This window comes from Cloeon dipterum, chromosome 1 (genome assembly GCF_949628265.1).
Source record: "Cloeon dipterum chromosome 1, ieCloDipt1.1, whole genome shotgun sequence".
Taxonomy (NCBI): Eukaryota; Metazoa; Arthropoda; class Insecta; order Ephemeroptera; family Baetidae; genus Cloeon; species Cloeon dipterum.
This window is the reverse complement of record NC_088786.1, coordinates 35,492,325-35,509,451: the sequence shown is the minus strand read 5'-3', so window position 1 is coordinate 35,509,451 and position 17,127 is coordinate 35,492,325. Positions and strand designations below refer to the sequence as shown.

The 17,127-nt window shown below is 40.8% G+C and overlaps 5 protein-coding genes across 10 annotated transcripts in view; 3 read left to right on the top strand and 2 right to left on the bottom strand.

Moving 5' to 3' along the window:
- Positions 1-17,127, bottom strand: part of LOC135948217 (solute carrier family 2, facilitated glucose transporter member 3-like) — a 195,301-nt gene that overhangs the window by 7,245 nt on the left and 170,929 nt on the right. Inside the window, exons 1-4 of one of the 2 annotated variants that reach the window (XM_065497378.1) lie at positions 1,660-1,792; positions 605-678; positions 447-548; positions 15-175 (exon numbers count right to left, since the gene is read on the bottom strand). In XM_065497378.1, coding sequence (XP_065353450.1) covers positions 15-175; positions 447-548; positions 605-631 — 290 coding nt within the window. In that variant the 5' untranslated portion in view covers positions 632-678; positions 1,660-1,792. Of the gene's footprint in view, positions 1-14; positions 176-446; positions 549-604; positions 679-1,659; positions 1,793-17,127 lie in introns of those variants that run through there. The other variant, XM_065497379.1, reaches the window with a different exon arrangement.
- On the top strand, positions 1,889-4,474 carry LOC135942047 (carnosine N-methyltransferase). Its single transcript, XM_065487944.1, has 9 exons — positions 1,889-2,043; positions 2,338-2,440; positions 2,498-2,693; positions 2,754-2,923; positions 2,974-3,114; positions 3,176-3,341; positions 3,927-4,035; positions 4,090-4,214; positions 4,269-4,474. The coding sequence occupies exons 2-9, from the start codon at positions 2,340-2,342 to the stop codon at positions 4,368-4,370; spliced, it is 1,110 nt and encodes a 369-aa protein (XP_065344016.1). The 5' UTR covers positions 1,889-2,043; positions 2,338-2,339; the 3' UTR covers positions 4,371-4,474.
- LOC135942042 (chitinase domain-containing protein 1) lies at positions 4,389-6,341 on the bottom strand. The gene is made up of 8 exons (XM_065487930.1): positions 6,071-6,341; positions 5,718-5,870; positions 5,480-5,654; positions 5,316-5,425; positions 5,117-5,265; positions 4,958-5,061; positions 4,672-4,906; positions 4,389-4,620 (listed from the first exon to the last, which is right to left on the bottom strand). The coding sequence occupies exons 1-8, from the start codon at positions 6,206-6,208 to the stop codon at positions 4,479-4,481; spliced, it is 1,206 nt and encodes a 401-aa protein (XP_065344002.1). The 5' UTR covers positions 6,209-6,341; the 3' UTR covers positions 4,389-4,478.
- LOC135942032 (sec1 family domain-containing protein 2-like) lies at positions 6,427-10,221 on the top strand. Its single transcript, XM_065487918.1, has 12 exons — positions 6,427-6,584; positions 6,931-7,190; positions 7,247-7,492; positions 7,549-7,683; positions 7,740-7,901; positions 7,960-8,135; positions 8,191-8,428; positions 8,482-8,619; positions 8,670-8,865; positions 9,459-9,561; positions 9,675-9,827; positions 9,880-10,221. The coding sequence occupies exons 2-12, from the start codon at positions 6,990-6,992 to the stop codon at positions 10,091-10,093; spliced, it is 1,962 nt and encodes a 653-aa protein (XP_065343990.1). The 5' UTR covers positions 6,427-6,584; positions 6,931-6,989; the 3' UTR covers positions 10,094-10,221.
- On the top strand, positions 10,898-17,008 carry alpha-Cat (catenin alpha). 5 transcript variants are annotated; one of them, XM_065484763.1, is made up of 16 exons: positions 10,898-11,050; positions 11,319-11,435; positions 11,527-11,716; positions 11,775-12,151; positions 12,218-12,394; positions 12,679-12,882; positions 12,993-13,025; positions 13,613-13,728; positions 13,780-13,990; positions 14,044-14,401; positions 14,458-14,679; positions 14,733-14,809; positions 14,863-15,044; positions 15,206-15,446; positions 15,503-15,619; positions 16,134-17,008. In XM_065484763.1, exons 2-16 carry the CDS (start codon positions 11,334-11,336, stop codon positions 16,296-16,298), a joined length of 2,772 nt encoding a protein of 923 aa, XP_065340835.1. In that variant the 5' UTR covers positions 10,898-11,050; positions 11,319-11,333; the 3' UTR covers positions 16,299-17,008. The 5 variants fall into 5 exon arrangements, with proteins under 5 accessions (XP_065340835.1, XP_065340817.1, XP_065340853.1 ...); XM_065484745.1 differs by having other exon boundaries at positions 16,119-17,008; XM_065484754.1 differs by having other exon boundaries at positions 10,971-11,050; positions 11,269-11,435; positions 16,119-17,008.

The window sequence follows — 17,127 nt, the reverse complement described above, 5'->3', positions numbered from 1 at the left end:
TTGATTTTACTCGCCTGCCCCACTTGTCGGCAAACCAGCATCCCGTGAATGAGCCGAGAGTGCCTCCAGCGATGTAAATGGACACCACAAACGACCATAGTATGTCCAGCGAATACTCGCTTAGCGCTGCGTCGTAGCGTTCGAACACAGTTTGGTTGCAAAACTCCTTAATTATCTGGAAACAGAAGAGGCAATTTAGATCCGAAGGCACTGCACGTCGACTAACGGAAAAGTGCGGTTGCGGTCAATCGAACGTGATATCAAAACCAATTCGAGCGCTGGACGAAGTGGTGTTCCGTTGCAGTGACACACACTGATCACACATTACAAATTTATCTGTTTTCAAACGGAACCGCTTGAAAACATGCTTAAGAACCGCAATCAAAATCCCAGAAAATTAACAAATTAAACAAACAAACAAGATAAATATAAAAGGATGTAAGTACCAGCTGCGGAGTGTTGATGACCCCGATGTTGTACCCGGCTGGCACAGATGACCCAACGAATGTGACACTGGCTGCGGCAAGGAGGGGCCACGTCAACCTCGACTAAAATGCAAATTAATAAATTATTTGACGAATAATTTCAATTAGTCTAAACAAACCTTGCGGTTTTCAGAGGAGCTGACCATTTTTGACGTCTCTTTATTCAGTTGCAGCGCATGTCAATTATGTTTGTCTGCGAAAAATCCAAAATTTCATAAGACGATGATCAAGTGTTTGTAATTTATAGCAGGTCTTATGCATAATTTTAATCAAAGCTCGTGTGTTGGCACAAGACTTGGCTCTTATCAAGCAAAACAAACAAACAAAGAATTATAATTTTGATCTAATAATGGCAATCAAAATATTTACCCTGCAGAGGTGACTTGCTATTATTTATTAATGAAATGAATCTCAGATTTACTTGAGTAAATAATCAAATGTTTCTTCTGCTTTCAATATGAAAATCAAATGTTTTTCTTAGAAATATGTAATAAAAAGCAGCTATAATTTACAGAAGTATTTAGCAGATATTTTAGTTTTCCAAAATTATCAAATTAACATAGGACAATAATGCAGTATGCCTTTTTTTAAGGGTCCAACCGAAGTCCAAAAATTGAAAACTAACACGACGACTCGTCACCAAAGTTCAAAGTAAAAATGTTTGCTTTTATAATATATGCTATCATAACAAAACAAGTAAAAGCCTACGCAATAAAAGGTTAAAAATATTGACGGAGTAGCTTGAAATATATTCAATATTTTCGTATTAGTAAAATAATATGCTTGAGACTTCAATTAAATGAAAAATATGATATCAAAGGGCAGAAAGAAACCCATGACGAATACTCAAAACATTAAAAAAATTGTGCTCCTTTATAGTTTTGATTCCTTTTTTCCAGTGCTAAGAAAGAATAATGCGTTTCATTTACCAATTAATTAATTTTCTTAATTTTAAATAAATAATCTATTTTAATTCCCGAAAATCAAGTGCAATTTTAAGATGGTTTATAGCTTAAATCTCGTCGTTTGTTAGACATCTCTATTAAAAATATACGAGAACAACTGTAATTATTTCATTAAATAAATTTTTTGCGCCCTTTAAATTTGAGCATACATATTAATCATAATAAAAAATAATAAATTATAAAATTAATGTTGCACGGGCAACACTTACCCTCTTTTAAAACCTTGACAAAATCAGCATGTTCACACAAGGGACATCTGTGCCTTTCTGTTCTTCGCCTGTCCAATGTTCTTGCGTGCGAATTGTTTTTGCCCAGTGCAGAGGGGGCGTGGCCTCATGCTTACGTCTTGAACAACTACTTTTCTTTTTTTATTTCGTTCTATGTTCGCCCGCCCGCTAGCCCCGCCACTGCCTGCGCTGCCGGTTGCCGCTCTCGCCGCTGTTGCCGGCTTTGCGTTCGTTCGTTCTTGTTATTATACGTCCACGGGTTACGAAAACAGAACTATTCTATAAAAAAATCACAACAATTATCATATGACTGCAACTAGACTTGAGGCCTCTCTTCGGTTTCGCTGATACCAGTATTATTAAGAAGTAAAGAGATAATTCTAAATTAAACGCTCTTATTGGTATTGTCTGGCTGTCTGAATTCCTTCGTTCAAGTCAGTCTACACTACAGTCGGCCTCTTGATTTATTACGAGACGCCGCTGCAGTGCGTTATGTATCATAGTTGTTGTTTTTGTAGCACACGCACTGTCTCGCCAGCTAAATACATAACAAATTAATACGGACCTGTCCTGAATCCTAGTATTATATTCTTATTTTTTTACATTGTGTTTAAAGTATGTACATAATCTGGCTTTTTTAACTCATGCAATAATTTTCAGCGATGGCAAACATCGAGGGCGAATACAAGGAGTCCAGCAACAACGCTGACGACGAGGAATACCGCCACTATCTGCGTATTATCAATGCCTACAGACAGTACAAGTTGTTATTTTAGTTCTGGGAAATTTCGCAATATCATTAAAATTTGCTGTTTCGCAGAGTTTGCAGCCTGAACAAATTGGCGAGGACCGAGAAGTATTTGTGTGAAATACCAGACCACCACCGAGAAATGCTGTCCAGTTACAAAGACCATCTCTACAGAGTGTCTGACGGCATTGCAAGGAACGATCTGGTTATTCAAGAAATTTTGCAGCACGTCAACATGTTCGACGGTGCCTCGCCATTTGAAATATCAGTAATAAACCGCAACTTGCAGCTTAGGGAAGGCAGTTGGTAATTTAATTTGCGCCTCCAGATTAAAGAGGATAAACACATTGGCCCACCAACTTTGGCAGAGATCGACAAAGTCATAGCTACGATCAAGCAATTTGTACGAGACTGGAGCAAAGATGGAGAGGAGGAGAGAAATGCCTGCTACTTGCCCATCATCGAGGAGATTAAGAACCACTTTAATGATCCTCAGAGGTATGATTAACCTTCTCTGTCTGTTTCAAGAATTTATTAATGTTTCACAGGCCTAAACATGATGTGAAAGTTCTGGTGCCTGGCGCTGGACTCGGGCGACTCGCGTGGGAAATCGCGAGTCGAGGATATACTTGCCAGGGTAATGAGTTCAGCCTGTTCATGCTGCTGGCTTCGAATTTTGTACTAAACAAGTTGGTGGAACTAAAATTTTATATTTTCATGAGACTCACTTTGTTTATTTTGTTTTATCAGGTGCAATGGCGTCAATCTGCACTCGATTTTTCCTTGGCTGCACCAAAGCATAAACGTTCTCAAGGCGGAGGACCAGGTCAAAGAAGCTTGGTTTCCTGACGTCAACCCTGCCGACATCATGTGCCAAGACGGACAGTTTTCTATGGCTGCTGGAGACTTTTTGGAGGTAAATGCGATATTTTTAACTTAAATATGATGTTAATTGAAAAATTAACCCTGTCCGACCAATTATTTCATTATTTACTTCTGACCAAAATTGCCTCAAAATTCAATTTTTTTAAATTTTACTGGTTACGCCCTCTTTTTTGAGCAAGGAAATTAAATTGCTATCGGTGAGAGAAAAATTTTAAAGTGAAAAGATTAAAAATTGTACTTTTGAGTCTTGAAAGTTATATTTTTATTTTTTCTAAAATTGCAGATATTCGAAAGAGGTCTGTTTAGCCTCATTAAAATTCACCAGTTGGTATTAGCGTCAAAAACTGCCTATTTTCAGAAAGCTGAATAAATTTCCAGTTTTTTCCCATTGAGCAAATATTTTTCAAATTTACTATTATCGCACAAAATTCGTCTGAAAATTTCAACAGGCCGTTAGAAAACCTTTTAAATTACTTAGTGAAAAATAAAAATACCTAAAATTAATTAAATTTTTTATTTTAATACTTAATGATTTTCAGAGGTAAACAAACAGATTTTTGTTGGGAAATTAACTATCATTCCTCTTTAAACAGCCGCGATTTTATTTTTATTTCAGATCTACAATGAGCCCAATTCGTGGGACTGTGTGGCGACCTGCTTTTTTATCGACTGTGCTCACAACGTGCTTGAGTTTGTGGAAACCATTCACAAAATACTCAAACCTGGTACTGCTTCCAACGCGAATACTCTTGATTGGCTGACTTCAAATATTTTTTCAGGTGGAATCTGGATCAACCTGGGCCCCCTACTCTACCACTTTGCAGACATGAGGAGCGAGAACTCCATCGAACCTAGCTACGACATTCTCAAGGAAGTCATTATGAAATTTGGCTTTGAGTACCTGGTAAATTAATGAAAATATCGCTGAGAGTCAAGCACTTATGGATTTTTTTTGCAGAAGGAAGACACTAAAGTATTAACCACTTACACCCAAAACCCCAAGTCGATTATGAAGTACACTTACGAGAGCGTGTTCTTCGTGTGCCGCAAGCCAATGTGAGGAGAAAAACCATCAAGGTGTGTTTATTTCAAAATCTAATTTTTATTATACCGACTTTATCACTTTTTTACTTGCAAAATAAAATTCAAACTCAGTAAAAAAAATTGCTCACAACAGTTCATAGAAAAAATCAAGTCCCTGGCCAATTTCCCAAATAGAAATTCCGCTATTCAGCTCCTCAGCAAGCCTGAGTCTCTTCAAAACCGAGAACGGTGTTGGGTAAAACACGATGTGGCTGGAATCGCCCTTCCTGCGGCACAAATTTTAAATTTTTATTTATAAAATATTGCTTTATAATTACTTGAGCTCGATGAAATTCTCTTCTGAATTGTCATCATATTTTAACTTCTCGTTGGGTTTCACGTTGTCCAATATTTTAATGAAATCTCGTCCGAGAATGGGTCCACCTCCATTTATGGTGAAATCCATGCCGTAAAAATTCAGACCAAGCAGAATTTTCCGCCTGTTCTCATCGTCAGAATCAGGAACCAAGCCTTCAACGCAATCTTTCATCCACGGCAGAGGGCTGCTGGGTCCTTAGATTTTATTTAATAACAATCAATAATATAGTACTGTTGAAGGCCTACCAGGTCTTTGGACTGAAGAGAAATCATAAGTCATCAGTGAAAAGAAGTCCACGTCCTTTGCAAGTCGATCAAAATCAGTGCGGTCGAAGTATTCCAGCTCCCTACTGAAAAAGAGTCATTCTTGATTTTCGCTGTTGTTGTTTTTAGTGTGGTTATTACTGTCGTATTGGTGGAAGCACGAGGATGGTGACGAATCCCTCTTTTTTCATGATTCTCGCAATGATGGACGTCATCCCTGCCAGTGGTTCTTTTGCTTGGCCCCCAAGTTGAGACCAGAACTCCAACACAAGTCCGTCAAATTTGTGCTTCTACAATAGACAAGAAGTTTTGGCTAAATCAATATTGTTTTGTGCCTTACCTGGCAAGTTTTCGCGAACAACTGTCCAAGCCGAGTTGGCTCCGATTGGCTTTTTAAAACGGACACAAAATCTTCTCCTCTCCATCCATCAAAGAGTAGTCGAGGGACAACTATAGCAATGATTTTATTTAACGTCAACTCATTTAGACGGCCGCAATCAATACTTTGTACTGCTGGGTTGTTCTTCCTCAGTCTTGCCATCCAACCGTTGTCTATGTCATGCTCTCCAGTAATTTGGTAGGATCCCTCGGCGCCTCTTTTCACTTGCAGCCATACTGGCGAGATCAAATCAAACTTGTTGGTGAATGTTTCAGATATTTCATAGCCTTTGTTATTCCACTGAAGAATCCAAGCAAGTTAATTTACACGATATGGGATTGTTACCTAGAAATAATAACTTACTGGTGTCACGTAAGCTAACACTTTAGTATCATTGTGTACTTTGACATGTTGCGCATCCTTATGATAAGCGGCATTTTGGGAAATAATATCTTTCACTTTTATCACTGGGGCTAGCAGTCCTCTTTCTTCGACGCTTTCTCCAACTGGACCTTCCTGCAAAGAAAAATAATTTATTTGATGTCTCTTATTGTTAGATTTATTGCATTCAATCTTGATAACTTGAAATAAATAAATTTTACAAAAATTTGTTATATATACTCCTATACAAAATACAAGCGAAGTTCACTTTGCATCGCATTCACATTTTATTTTAATTAATTTAATTTAGGATTATGCATGCGAAGTCGTCTTACAAATGTTTTGATGTCTGGTTTTTTGGCTTTCTTCTTTTTATCGCTCTTTGATAGGGTAGCACCGCTTTCGCCGATGATGGAAACTACGATTAGCCCGGTTAACACCGTTAAAGCAATTATTTGAAAGCTATTTTTCATTTCTAAATTTTTGTTGAGCTAAAATATCGACAGCAATCTTGCTGTCGTCGGTGTCTTCGTGCTTATTTGAAAAAGCAAAGAATTTAATTAATTGTATGGCAAGATAAGCACGTAACCAGCAGTGACAGGCGCTGCAGTTGTGCCGTGTCCAATATTTTTGTTATTGTCACGCCCCCTTCGGATCCATATGATAGTCACCACGCCCCAAAAATCGCAATCAGAATAATCAGATCCAGATCAGGTGCCTGTCGGATTGTTATTATTTTTTACTCTACAGATGCAGAATTGAAAATTGCTGACTGCTGGAGTGCATCAAACAAAATTGAGTCGCGCGCAATGCTGACGGTGCAAACAATTAAACTGTTATGCTAACGTGGTTGGTAAAAACATTTTTCAATTTTCGTGGCTCAGCATGATTTATAGTTTTACCCGTTTTACCCGTTTTACCATTCATGTAGGTTTATAAATTAGCAATACGTGCTATTTCTTTATTGGTGATAAAAATAGACAGCATTCTCTTTGATTTAAAATGAGGTAAAGTAAAAATATAAGACAGTCAATCGAAGAGAGGACGAAAAACTGAATATTTTTGCCTCTTTTCCTTTAAAAATAATACCTGGTTGAAAATATACACTTATAAATCCAAGTAGCGCGTCATAAAATCCTTCATAGTTCCAGCGTCTTTAAAACATGCTGTTATTTTGGTTATTTTCATTTTTTAGCTCTGCGTAGAAGCCTTTACAATCTGTGCTTACACGATCATTTACAAAATTAAGACGAAATGAGTCGAAAAGAAGACAGGTGGGATTCCAGCCTGGACCATTTCATTAATTTCTGGTGGACCGAAGTCGTCAAGAAAGTGAAGGATGCAATTGTCTTCATTGACAATCCTGCAGCTGAATGCTTGCATTGGAATATGAATGGGGCACAAGCGTTCTTTGTCGCTGGAGCTCTTGGGGTCAAAGAATTAACTCCTCTAGAGGTAATATACATAGTTTAATCCAAATTGTCTCGTTTATTTGATTGCTAAATTTTCAGACGGGCACTAAAGAGCAGCAAAAAGCTGTATTCATCACCTCAGAGGATGTGAGTGGCATCACAGAGATGGCGATCAGAGACATCATCCTGGGGTCTCGCTTTGAACATTGCATCGTCATCACTGCAGCACCTGCTGCAATTCACGCCTCCATCAAGTCTCCAGAGAGCTTGCCCACCGATGACCCTAACAATCTTCGGGCATTTGTCGAACTGGAGAACAGACTGCTCCGTTGGATGGGGAATGCTGTAAAATACTCCAATTTGCAGACTTAAATAGCCTCTTATCGATTATCTTCTCCTAGTACTTTCCTCAGCAGTCGTACACCAGTGAAGTGCTCTACTGCCCTCTGTTTGCAGCTCGATTGGCAGAAAATGTATTTATAATGCCTCCATTCAGTGAATTCATGGGCGAAGTTGGTCCCCAGTCTCAAGACAAGGTAGACTCGGATTGTGTTGAAGATTTCCTTCAACGCCTGAAATGTTCAACCTTCAGAATTTCAGCTCAAGCCACAAGAACATGGATCACTTGGCTGCTTGTTTGCACAGTTTGATGGCCTTCTTTGGCGCCAGGGAGGACGTTTTCAGCATTGGAGAACTGAGCAGTGCTTTGGCTTCAAAACTAGACTCCCTCCCGGCAGCTAGGGCAAGAAGAAAGGTTTGTAACCAGACCTATTGAAAATTAAGGTTAACGCTCGACCTAATTTAATTCACAGACAGCCCAAAACAAAGTGGGCATCCTGTTGTTTGATCGAGTGTTGGATTTGGCCTCCGGATGCAACTCAGACGCTTCAAACTGTTTACTAGACCGAGTTCTTTCAGTTCTATCGCCATTCCCGGGACACACTGCTGAGAGATGCGTCGACATGTCCTCTCTATGCCTAGCCAACAGGTACCTTAAATGCTTTCCTGCCGAGAATATATTTTCAAGTTGATCGAATCATCAGGAAAGCGCCACCCGACTTGCCGCTGCCGTTGGTGCCGGGCTGTGCGCTGCAGCCAGGAGGAATATCCACTTTTCTCGACTCGGCGTCGGTGAAAGAAGGGTTGTTGAATGTACAACGACGCGTCCTGGAAGCGTCCAAGGGCACGCCGACCATTAGGGTGACGGCGGATTCCCTTGCCAAACGAGCCAAAGCCCTTGCTCTCCACGGAGGCCTCCAGCAACACGCGGACCTGCTCCAAGTTTGTTTCAAAAATTTTGTTGATTATTTATATTAATTTTTTCCATTTTTCAGCAATGCCTGGCTGTCATTCAGTGTTCAGGTGGATCTGCTTCGATGTCAGTTGAACTGGTTGCGGGCATGCAGAAAGTTTTGGTCCAGAATTTGGGTGTTGAGGACGGAGAGAAGGGTTTTGTCGAAGTTCTCAAACAAGTGAGGATTTTTTTGTATTTTTTTACCTTTTGTCACATGCTCGTTCAAAGATTACAGCTTTATTGAAAACTCGTAAAGAGAGGGATCTGAAACTGGATTCGGTGATGTTGCTCCTCATTCATATCTTTTCTGTTGCGGGCTCGGAGCACAACCTTGTTAACTCCGCATCGGAGGAAATGGAGCAGGCGAAAGCAACTCTTGCAGAAGCACTGCTAGAGGACTGCCAGGCTTCGGAAAATAACTGGCGTAAGTTTTAAAATCTGTGCTCCCAATTTTAATGACTGGTTAGGTTTTAAACGGGTTTTTTTAATTTAAAAATGGTTATGTTCACAGTGCTTTTATTTAACTAAAATGTTTACATACTTTTATTCTGCATTCACAGTTAAAAAATTTATTAAGTAAACTAAAAAACTAAAATTTTGTCGTTGCATATCAATTTAAATTTAAGATTTATTTTTTGCCTCGTTTTTTCTTTTTCTGAGCATTTTGCCAAGGGAATCCTCTGCACTTCAGCAAGTCTTGTACGGTGTGACAAATAAAATAAGCGTTCTCCATTGCGGTCTCGCTAAAAACATCTACCACAAAGCGAGCTGTGGACAAAGAAAAATAATTGAATACTTTTTGCTTTACACCTCAACATCATATTGTTACATTTTGATTTTCCTTCTGACTTCCTGGATCCCTTAGCTGAAACCTTCTTTGCTCCTTTTTGTTTTTTGTCGCCCATCGCCGTAAATATTTAACCAGTCCTTCGTGAGTTGGGAGTAAACAACAGATTTTTGTTGCTTAGCAACAGTTGAAAAGTTTTATGTTAACATTTTTTTAACTTTCATCAACAGCTGGAACGATAAAAGATGAAATACAGGCATCCAGGGTTGCTAGCGAAATTTTTAAAAAGCTAGTAGGAATTGCTGACGCCAGGAAAAAGCTCACAAAATACAGGTACATTTAATTAAATTTCTTAATTATTTTTTCACACGTCTCGGTGAAATATTGGTTTCTTCAGTGGTAGTTTTACTGATGATTAATTGAAAAACAAACCCAATTTTTTGCAGAAATATTTTGACCAGACAACACTCTCAACAACCTGCGTCAGTCTCTGCGCTTCTCCCCACAATAGTTTCGGATTGCCTGGACAAGAGCCGCTCGGCGGAGCTCAGCAACGACATTTCTTGCCCAATCCAAGGCAGCTCTCGAGGCGCTCTAGGGTAAAACAAAAAAGTCTGGTGTTTATATTCTAATTAATTGCGTCTTTTAAAGGCTCTTCTTGGGATCTGCGAAGCCCCATCCAGCTGACAACGCTTTAACAATTGTTCTGGTGCTGGGCGGAATTACAGGGAGTGAAATTCGTTCCATCCAGAATATTGCCAAGCAGAACAAGAAGCACGTCATTATTGGTTCCACAAAACTCATTTGTCCTAAAGACTGTCTTAAATATGTATATCCATCAACTCATATCACCCCTGCGCTGTGATTTTCATGTTAATCTTTGTTTTTGGGTCTAAACTGCATCAGTATGATTTTGTATAATATGATCTGTTTGTGAATAAACATTTCGTTATTTTGTTGTTGGACAAAGTCAAACACAAAAATTGAAGAAAACTGAACTTTCATTTCAATATTTGCTTGTGATATTTTATACTATTGACAAAAATTGCGAGGATATTAAAAATTAAAATTTTTCCTTCAAAAATGGTATTTTTTATTAGAATTAAAAATTCACGTAATTATATTATATTTGATGATTTTTGACGTTAATCTTGTGAATGCTGTTAATTATTTTTCTATTTGAAACTGCCAACTTTGATCGCACCACTTTATTTCATAAAAATTTATTCAGTCATGAACATTTAATAATTAATTGCTATTTTCATCTCATTGGGAAGCGAGATTTATTTGCAGAAAAGGCAATCAAAATTTGTATTGTTTATAAAATCCCTAAAATCCTACGAGAATTGTGAAAAATATAAAATTCATAAGATTTTAAAAGTAACAATTTTTTGTGGTTTTCATTTTAATTTAAGGATTTCTTTTCGTTCAATTTCTGCATTATCAAGTTTCTCTTTCCTCTCCTTTCTTCCGTTCTCTTCTTGATGTTAATAATTAATGCTTTTTTATTCTAATTAGCCACAGAAGCAGTGCTTTTTATTCACACTTGTTTCGCTCCACGACGCCTCTTTCCTCTTTCATCGCTGCACCTTGCTTTGCACTTTGCTCTCTCTCCACTTCCCAGACCCCCTCCAAACTCAACCGATTCCTAACTCCTGCTTTCCTTTCTGCTTTTCTCACGGCCGCTCTACGCTCTCAAACATTACTTCTCCTTCATTCCCCTACAACTCCCACTCTCTACATAAATGTTCAGAGCCAGTGCCAGCCAGTGGCCGCTATCCTGTTTACAAGATTTGAAGAATTTCATCGGCTGCCTGTGTTTGTGAGTTAATTAGGGAAATTTTTGGTATTTTGGTCAAACAATCATAGCTATCATATTTTACTTAATGAATCGGTGCATTTTTCGGTGCCGTGATTTGCTCGTTCGAAAGGTGAAACGCCACGATTCATAAATAAGGCGTGTCACCCCAACGAATGAATCACCGCGATGAGCGAGCGATAAATAATGCCGCTGCCTTTGTTTGCTTTCTAAATCTCCAGTTTCCTCAAGAGTTTCATTGCGAGTTAACTCGATTGAGCACGATTTTTAGGAAGTACATACCGCGATGGCTGACCAATTCGGGCCCATTTCCCTAAAATGGGATCCAAAAAATCTGGAAATCCGGACGATGTCCGTGGAGAAAACCCTGGAGCCGCTTGTGATGCAGGTACGTTTGGTTCTGTACATAAATTGTGGTGAGCTGGTTTTTCGCCCAGTTTCCTCTGCGTCCGAATTACAGCTGATTTTTTGGCTTGCAGGTTACCACACTAGTCAGCACGAAAGGACCGTCAAAGAAAAAGAAAGGACGTTCCAAGAGAGCTCACGTGTTGGTTGCTGCAGTTGAGAAGGCGACGGAAAATTTTATACTTCAAGGCGAGCAAATCGCCTACGAAAATCCAGACATCAAGCAGGAAATGCTCTCAGCTGTTGATGAAGTTAGGAAAACAGGTACCAGCAAAAATTGAATGCAAGAAGGAACAAATTTCTGATGCTGTGTTGACCTCAGGTGATGCCATGAGTCTGGCAGCGCGAGAGTTTGCAGAAGATCCGTGCTCGTCGATGAAACGAGGCAACATGGTCAGGGCAGCTCGCAACCTTCTGTCTGCAGTCACCAGGCTCTTGATCCTGGCAGACATGGTCGACGTGCATTTGCTGCTGAAATCCCTTCAGGTCGTGGAGGACGACTTGGAGAAGGTTAGGAACGCGTCCAGCCAGCCAGAACTGTTGGAAAGCATCCGCTCTTTTGGTCGCAACGCTGGGGAACTGATTGCTCAGGCAGCTAAGAGGCAGCAGGAGCTGAAAGACGTGCAGCTCCGAGACGACCTGGCTGCCGCCAGGGCCGTCCTCAAAAAGCATTCCACCATGCTGCTGACAGCTTCAAAGGTATAGAGATTATATTTTTTTTAAAAAGTCTATGAACACTAATTAATTGGCTTGGGAACCCTCCAGGTGTACGTTCGCCACCCTGAATTGGCTGCCGCCAAAGCAAATCGCGACTACGTCTTCAAACAAGTTTGCGAAGCTGTCAACACTATTTCAGACGTTGCTCAAGGCAAGAGTCCTGCTATGCCTCAGCAACCTTACGATGGACCTGGAGAACTGGCTGCTGCCCTAGACGATTTTGATGTAAGAATGATTAATTCTTGGAAGCGTCCTGTGTTCGCGATTTTGTCCAACCGTTTTTTGCCGGTTAAAACCGGACAAATCCAAGCAATTTTTGCTTCAATTGAATTTTAAGCCATAAAATGAGCTCAAATTAATAAATTAACGCGTTGAAAAATTTTAACGTGGCTTTATAATCATGATATTTCAAAGAAACCTAATTCCAACCAATTTAGCCGTTTTGTTTTGTTTTAAAAAAGCCGGCTTTTTCGGAACACTAGATTTTCATTTTTTTTTTCTTTTCACAGGAACGCATCGTGATCGATCCTCTCGCCTACAATGAAGTGCGCACGCGACCTTCGCTGGAGGAGAGGCTCGAGAGCATCATCAGCGGTGCGGCTTTGATGGCGGACTCTTCGTGCACCAGAGATGAGCGGAGGGAACGGATCGTTGCCGAGTGCAACGCCGTCCGCCAGGCCCTGCAAGACCTGCTCTCAGAGTACATGTCCAACGTAAGTAGCGCTTCACTCACTCCCCTCGCGTACATCATTCTCGTGGGTCATGGAAGCGTTTTTGAAACAAAGTTAAATACGAGATTACAGATTGTTATCTGTGATTTCAGCTTGAGACCGCAAGACACCTAAAAAGAAGCGGGGTAAATATTTTTTGTAGCGTGACCCCATAATTAATTTAGTGTTCTTGTTCTCAAAGTCTTTTCCAAGCAGACAATAGAGACTCAACAAGTTTTGTTTAGTGTGATTAACACAGTCAGACACCTGTAGTCGATCGATCGTTACCAATTAGCCGCAGCGTGTAGTTTCCTTGTAGATAACTCTATTACGTGTGCAAACCTGAGAATTGACTCAAGTCTCTGTTTTCTGCAAAGTGTTTTTGGCTGCACTACCTTGTTTTAGACTGAATTTTGTTGCATGCCCTCCCCCTCCCCCCTTGGACTTCTAATCCTTTATCTTATCTCGGATTACTACAGCAAACCAAAAAACTGAAACCGTCACTGACTTACTTCCATACGTTCTGTTAAACGCTTGCAACCGTTTGATCACGCATTCCTTGCCATTAAACTTGCACCAGTTGTTCATTGTGTCAATGTATCGTTTTGACGAGTCGTTATCAGACTATTACCTATACATAGATAACAATTTTCCCAGTTGTGCGGTGAGCATTGCTGATTGATGGCTGGATAGAAATGCCTAGACCTTCTCTAATGAATACAATAATTTTCAGATGGGCGTCAAGGATCGAAGCGACGGCCTCGACCGCGCCATCGATCACATGTGCCGCAAGACCCGCGACCTCAGGCGCCAGCTTCGCAAGGCTGTCGTTGACCATGTTTCAGACAGGTAATACTTAATATTACAACAACTAGACATTTTTATCGATAATTTTCTCAGCTTCTTGGAAACGAGTGTTCCTCTGCTTGTACTGATCGAAGCTGCTCGACTCGGAAACGAAAAGGAAGTGGCCGAGTACTCTGAGGTCTTCACAGAGCACGCGAACAAACTGGTCGAAGTCGCTAACCTGGCCTGCAGCATGAGCGGCAACGAGGACGGTGTCAAGATGGTCCGCTACGCCGCAGCACAAATCGAAAACCTCTGCCCTCAGGTAGACTCGGTGTTTTGCTCCCTCATTCAGAACTTACTTGACACCTTTAATAGGTCATCAACGCAGCTCAGATTTTGGCAGCTAGACCCCGGTCCAAGGTCGCACAAGAAAACATTGAGGTTTTCCGCGAGGCCTGGGAGAACCAGGTGCGCATTCTCACCGAAGCAGTGGACGACATCACGACGATCGACGACTTCCTTGCTGTCTCGGAAAATCACATTCTCGAGGATGTGAACAAGTGCGTGCTGGCCCTGCAGGAGGGCGACCCCGATACGCTCGACCGCACCGCTGGCGCCATCAGGGGCAGGTCTGCCAGGGTGTGCAACGTCGTCGACGCGGAAATGGACAACTACGAGCCAGGCATCTACACTGAGCGGGTGTTGGAGGCAGTGAAAGTTTTGCGAGACCAAGGTAAGCTTGAATTTTGCGTCAGTTCAGGATGAGATTAATTTTTTTCCAAATCGCAGTTATGCCTAACTTTGCCGAGAGAGTCGAGGTCGCGGTCACGGCCCTCTCCACCAACCCGCCCAAAGAGGTCGATGAGAACGAATTCATTGACGCGTCCCGCCTGGTCTACGACGGCGTTCGTGAAATCCGTAGAGCGGTCCTCATGAACCGCACCGACGAAGAGCTCGACCCTGAGGATGTTGAGCTTGATGAGCACAACACAGTGGAGACTCGCAGCAAATGTAAAACATTTTTAATTGATGGAATTAATTTTGTTAATAAATTAAATCTGCAGCGAGCATCCACACTGGTGAAGGACCTGGCCATGGCGTTGACGAGTACCCTGACATCAGCGGAATCACTACTGCGAGGGTACGTTCGATATCCATTTTTATATATTTAAAATTAAATCATTTGCCGTGCAGGAAGCCATGCGCAAGATGACTGAAGAGGACAAGCAAAAGATTGCCCAGCAGGTGGAGTACTTCCGGTCAGAGAAGCTCAAGTTTGACCGCGAAGTTGCCAAGTGGGACGACACAGGCAATGACATTATTGTGCTCGCCAAGCACATGTGCATGATCATGATGGAGATGACAGATTTTACAAGGTACTGATGCGATTTTTCACTTTGGTAAAATTCGAAATTTTGGTTAGAAGTTTATAACAATTATTTGTCGGTTAGGGTTGACTTTTAATTTAGTATCATTTTTAAAATAAAAAAAATCACTATCATTCTACTTCTTTAACATAAACAATTTTTCCTCGCAGGGGCCGTGGTCCTCTGAAAACGACAATGGACGTCATCACTGCCGCCAAGAAGATTTCCGAGGCCGGCACCAAGCTGGACAAGTTGACCCGCATGATCGCCGACCAGTGCCCTGAGTCGTCGACCAAGAAGGATTTGCTCGCCTACCTGCAGAGGATCGCCCTGTATTGCCACCAGCTGAACATCACGTCCAAGGTCAAGGCTGACGTGCAAAACATCAGCGGAGAACTCATCGTCTCAGGGGTAAGTTATTGGACAATTTTTTCCTCAGACCTTATTTAAAAAATCGAAAATTTCAGTTGGACAGCGCCACTTCCTTGATCCAGGCAGCCAAGAACTTGATGAACGCCGTCGTCTTGACTGTGAAAGCCTCGTACGTTGCGTCGACCAAGTACCCGCGGCAAGGCACCGTGTCGGTAAGATAAACAAGTTTAGTCGCGTCTAGGATTGTAACCAGTCTTGTTCTCTTATGAACTATAAGTGCCGCGTTTCCTTTGTTGCGTCTTTTAGGAAGTAACGGATTCAGGCTTTGCCAAGTCGGAAGGATCCCGATTTTATTTCCCAGTTTCCACCGAACACTCCATTCTTTACGGAGTCAATCTGGTATTTCAACTGCTAGCTGTTTCAAAAACCCAATTTAACCATGTACATTCGGTTTTGGATAACTGTCAGCTGCATGAAATTGCCAGCAATACTCTAGAATAGCAAGTTCTCGACTAATCCGCCTGATTTTCTGTTCGTAAAAGCGACCACGCTCAGTTCATTTGAGTCAATGAATTTTTGGTGTTTAACATGAATCGGAAATGAAACAATAATGCGACATTTCGGAATTCAGCTTTTTAAAATTTTTGTGTTAGAATAATACTCTGTGACACAGTTGCTTACCATCTCTTGTGTGCTTTCACTATTTGAAAGTGCGTTCCTTTGCAGTCCCCTATTGTCGTTTGGAAGATGAAGGCGCCTGAGAAGAAACCGCTGGTGAGGCCGGAGAGACCTGAGGAGGTTCGCGCCAAGGTGCGCAAGGGATCTCAGAAGAAGGTGCAGAACCCAATCAAGGCGCTCAGCGAATTCCAAAGTCCTTCAGAATCGGTCTAAGCTTGCGATTTGCATCTATCCAAATTATGTAGATAAGTAGTAATAAGTTTTATTCATCAGAATAATTAATTATCAGTAGACCCTCACTGGTGGGGACCGCAATATTATGTTCGTTTGAGTTGCTTCTCGCGTCAGATGATTTATTTTGTACTAAACTTGTATACTTCGAAAAATCTCTCACACAAAACATGCGAATTAACACAAAAATACACATACTAAAGTTAGTAAATGTGCTCTGCTCCTTTCTGTCAGTCACCAGCACAATTTTTATACTTTGTGCGTTAGATAATTTTGTGTGAGACTACGATTGCACTGGCCAAAAATACTAAACTCTTCTTAGACTTGATAAAAATTATTACTCATGTCTTGTAGCATTTAAGAAAATACTTACGACGACACGTGCAACATTACGTTCCATTTTTGAAGAAAACTTCCACCGAGAAACATGAAAAAAGTGTTTATTACTACTATGTCATAATATTCCTTCCTCTGATCTATGTAGTAACTATTTGCAGGGACGAAAAAAGCATTATACCACATTGTTTTGGTTAATTGGGTACTTACAATTATATTGACCACAGAAACATTGTGAAAAATGTGCAGCTACTCTTAACTTTTTCAAAAGAAACTCGCAAAAGGGTTATTTTAAAATTAATTGATTTCGATTGTGTAATAGAAGCAAATAATAAACATTTCAGTGTATTGAGTCATTCTGCTTTTTTATTTATCGTCACTAAACTTAAACCCGTCCTCATGACATGGACTTAAAAAGTTCTCAACAAATGTTGGCGCTCTGATTGGTTGTTACGACAAGCAGGGGGGCGTGCCG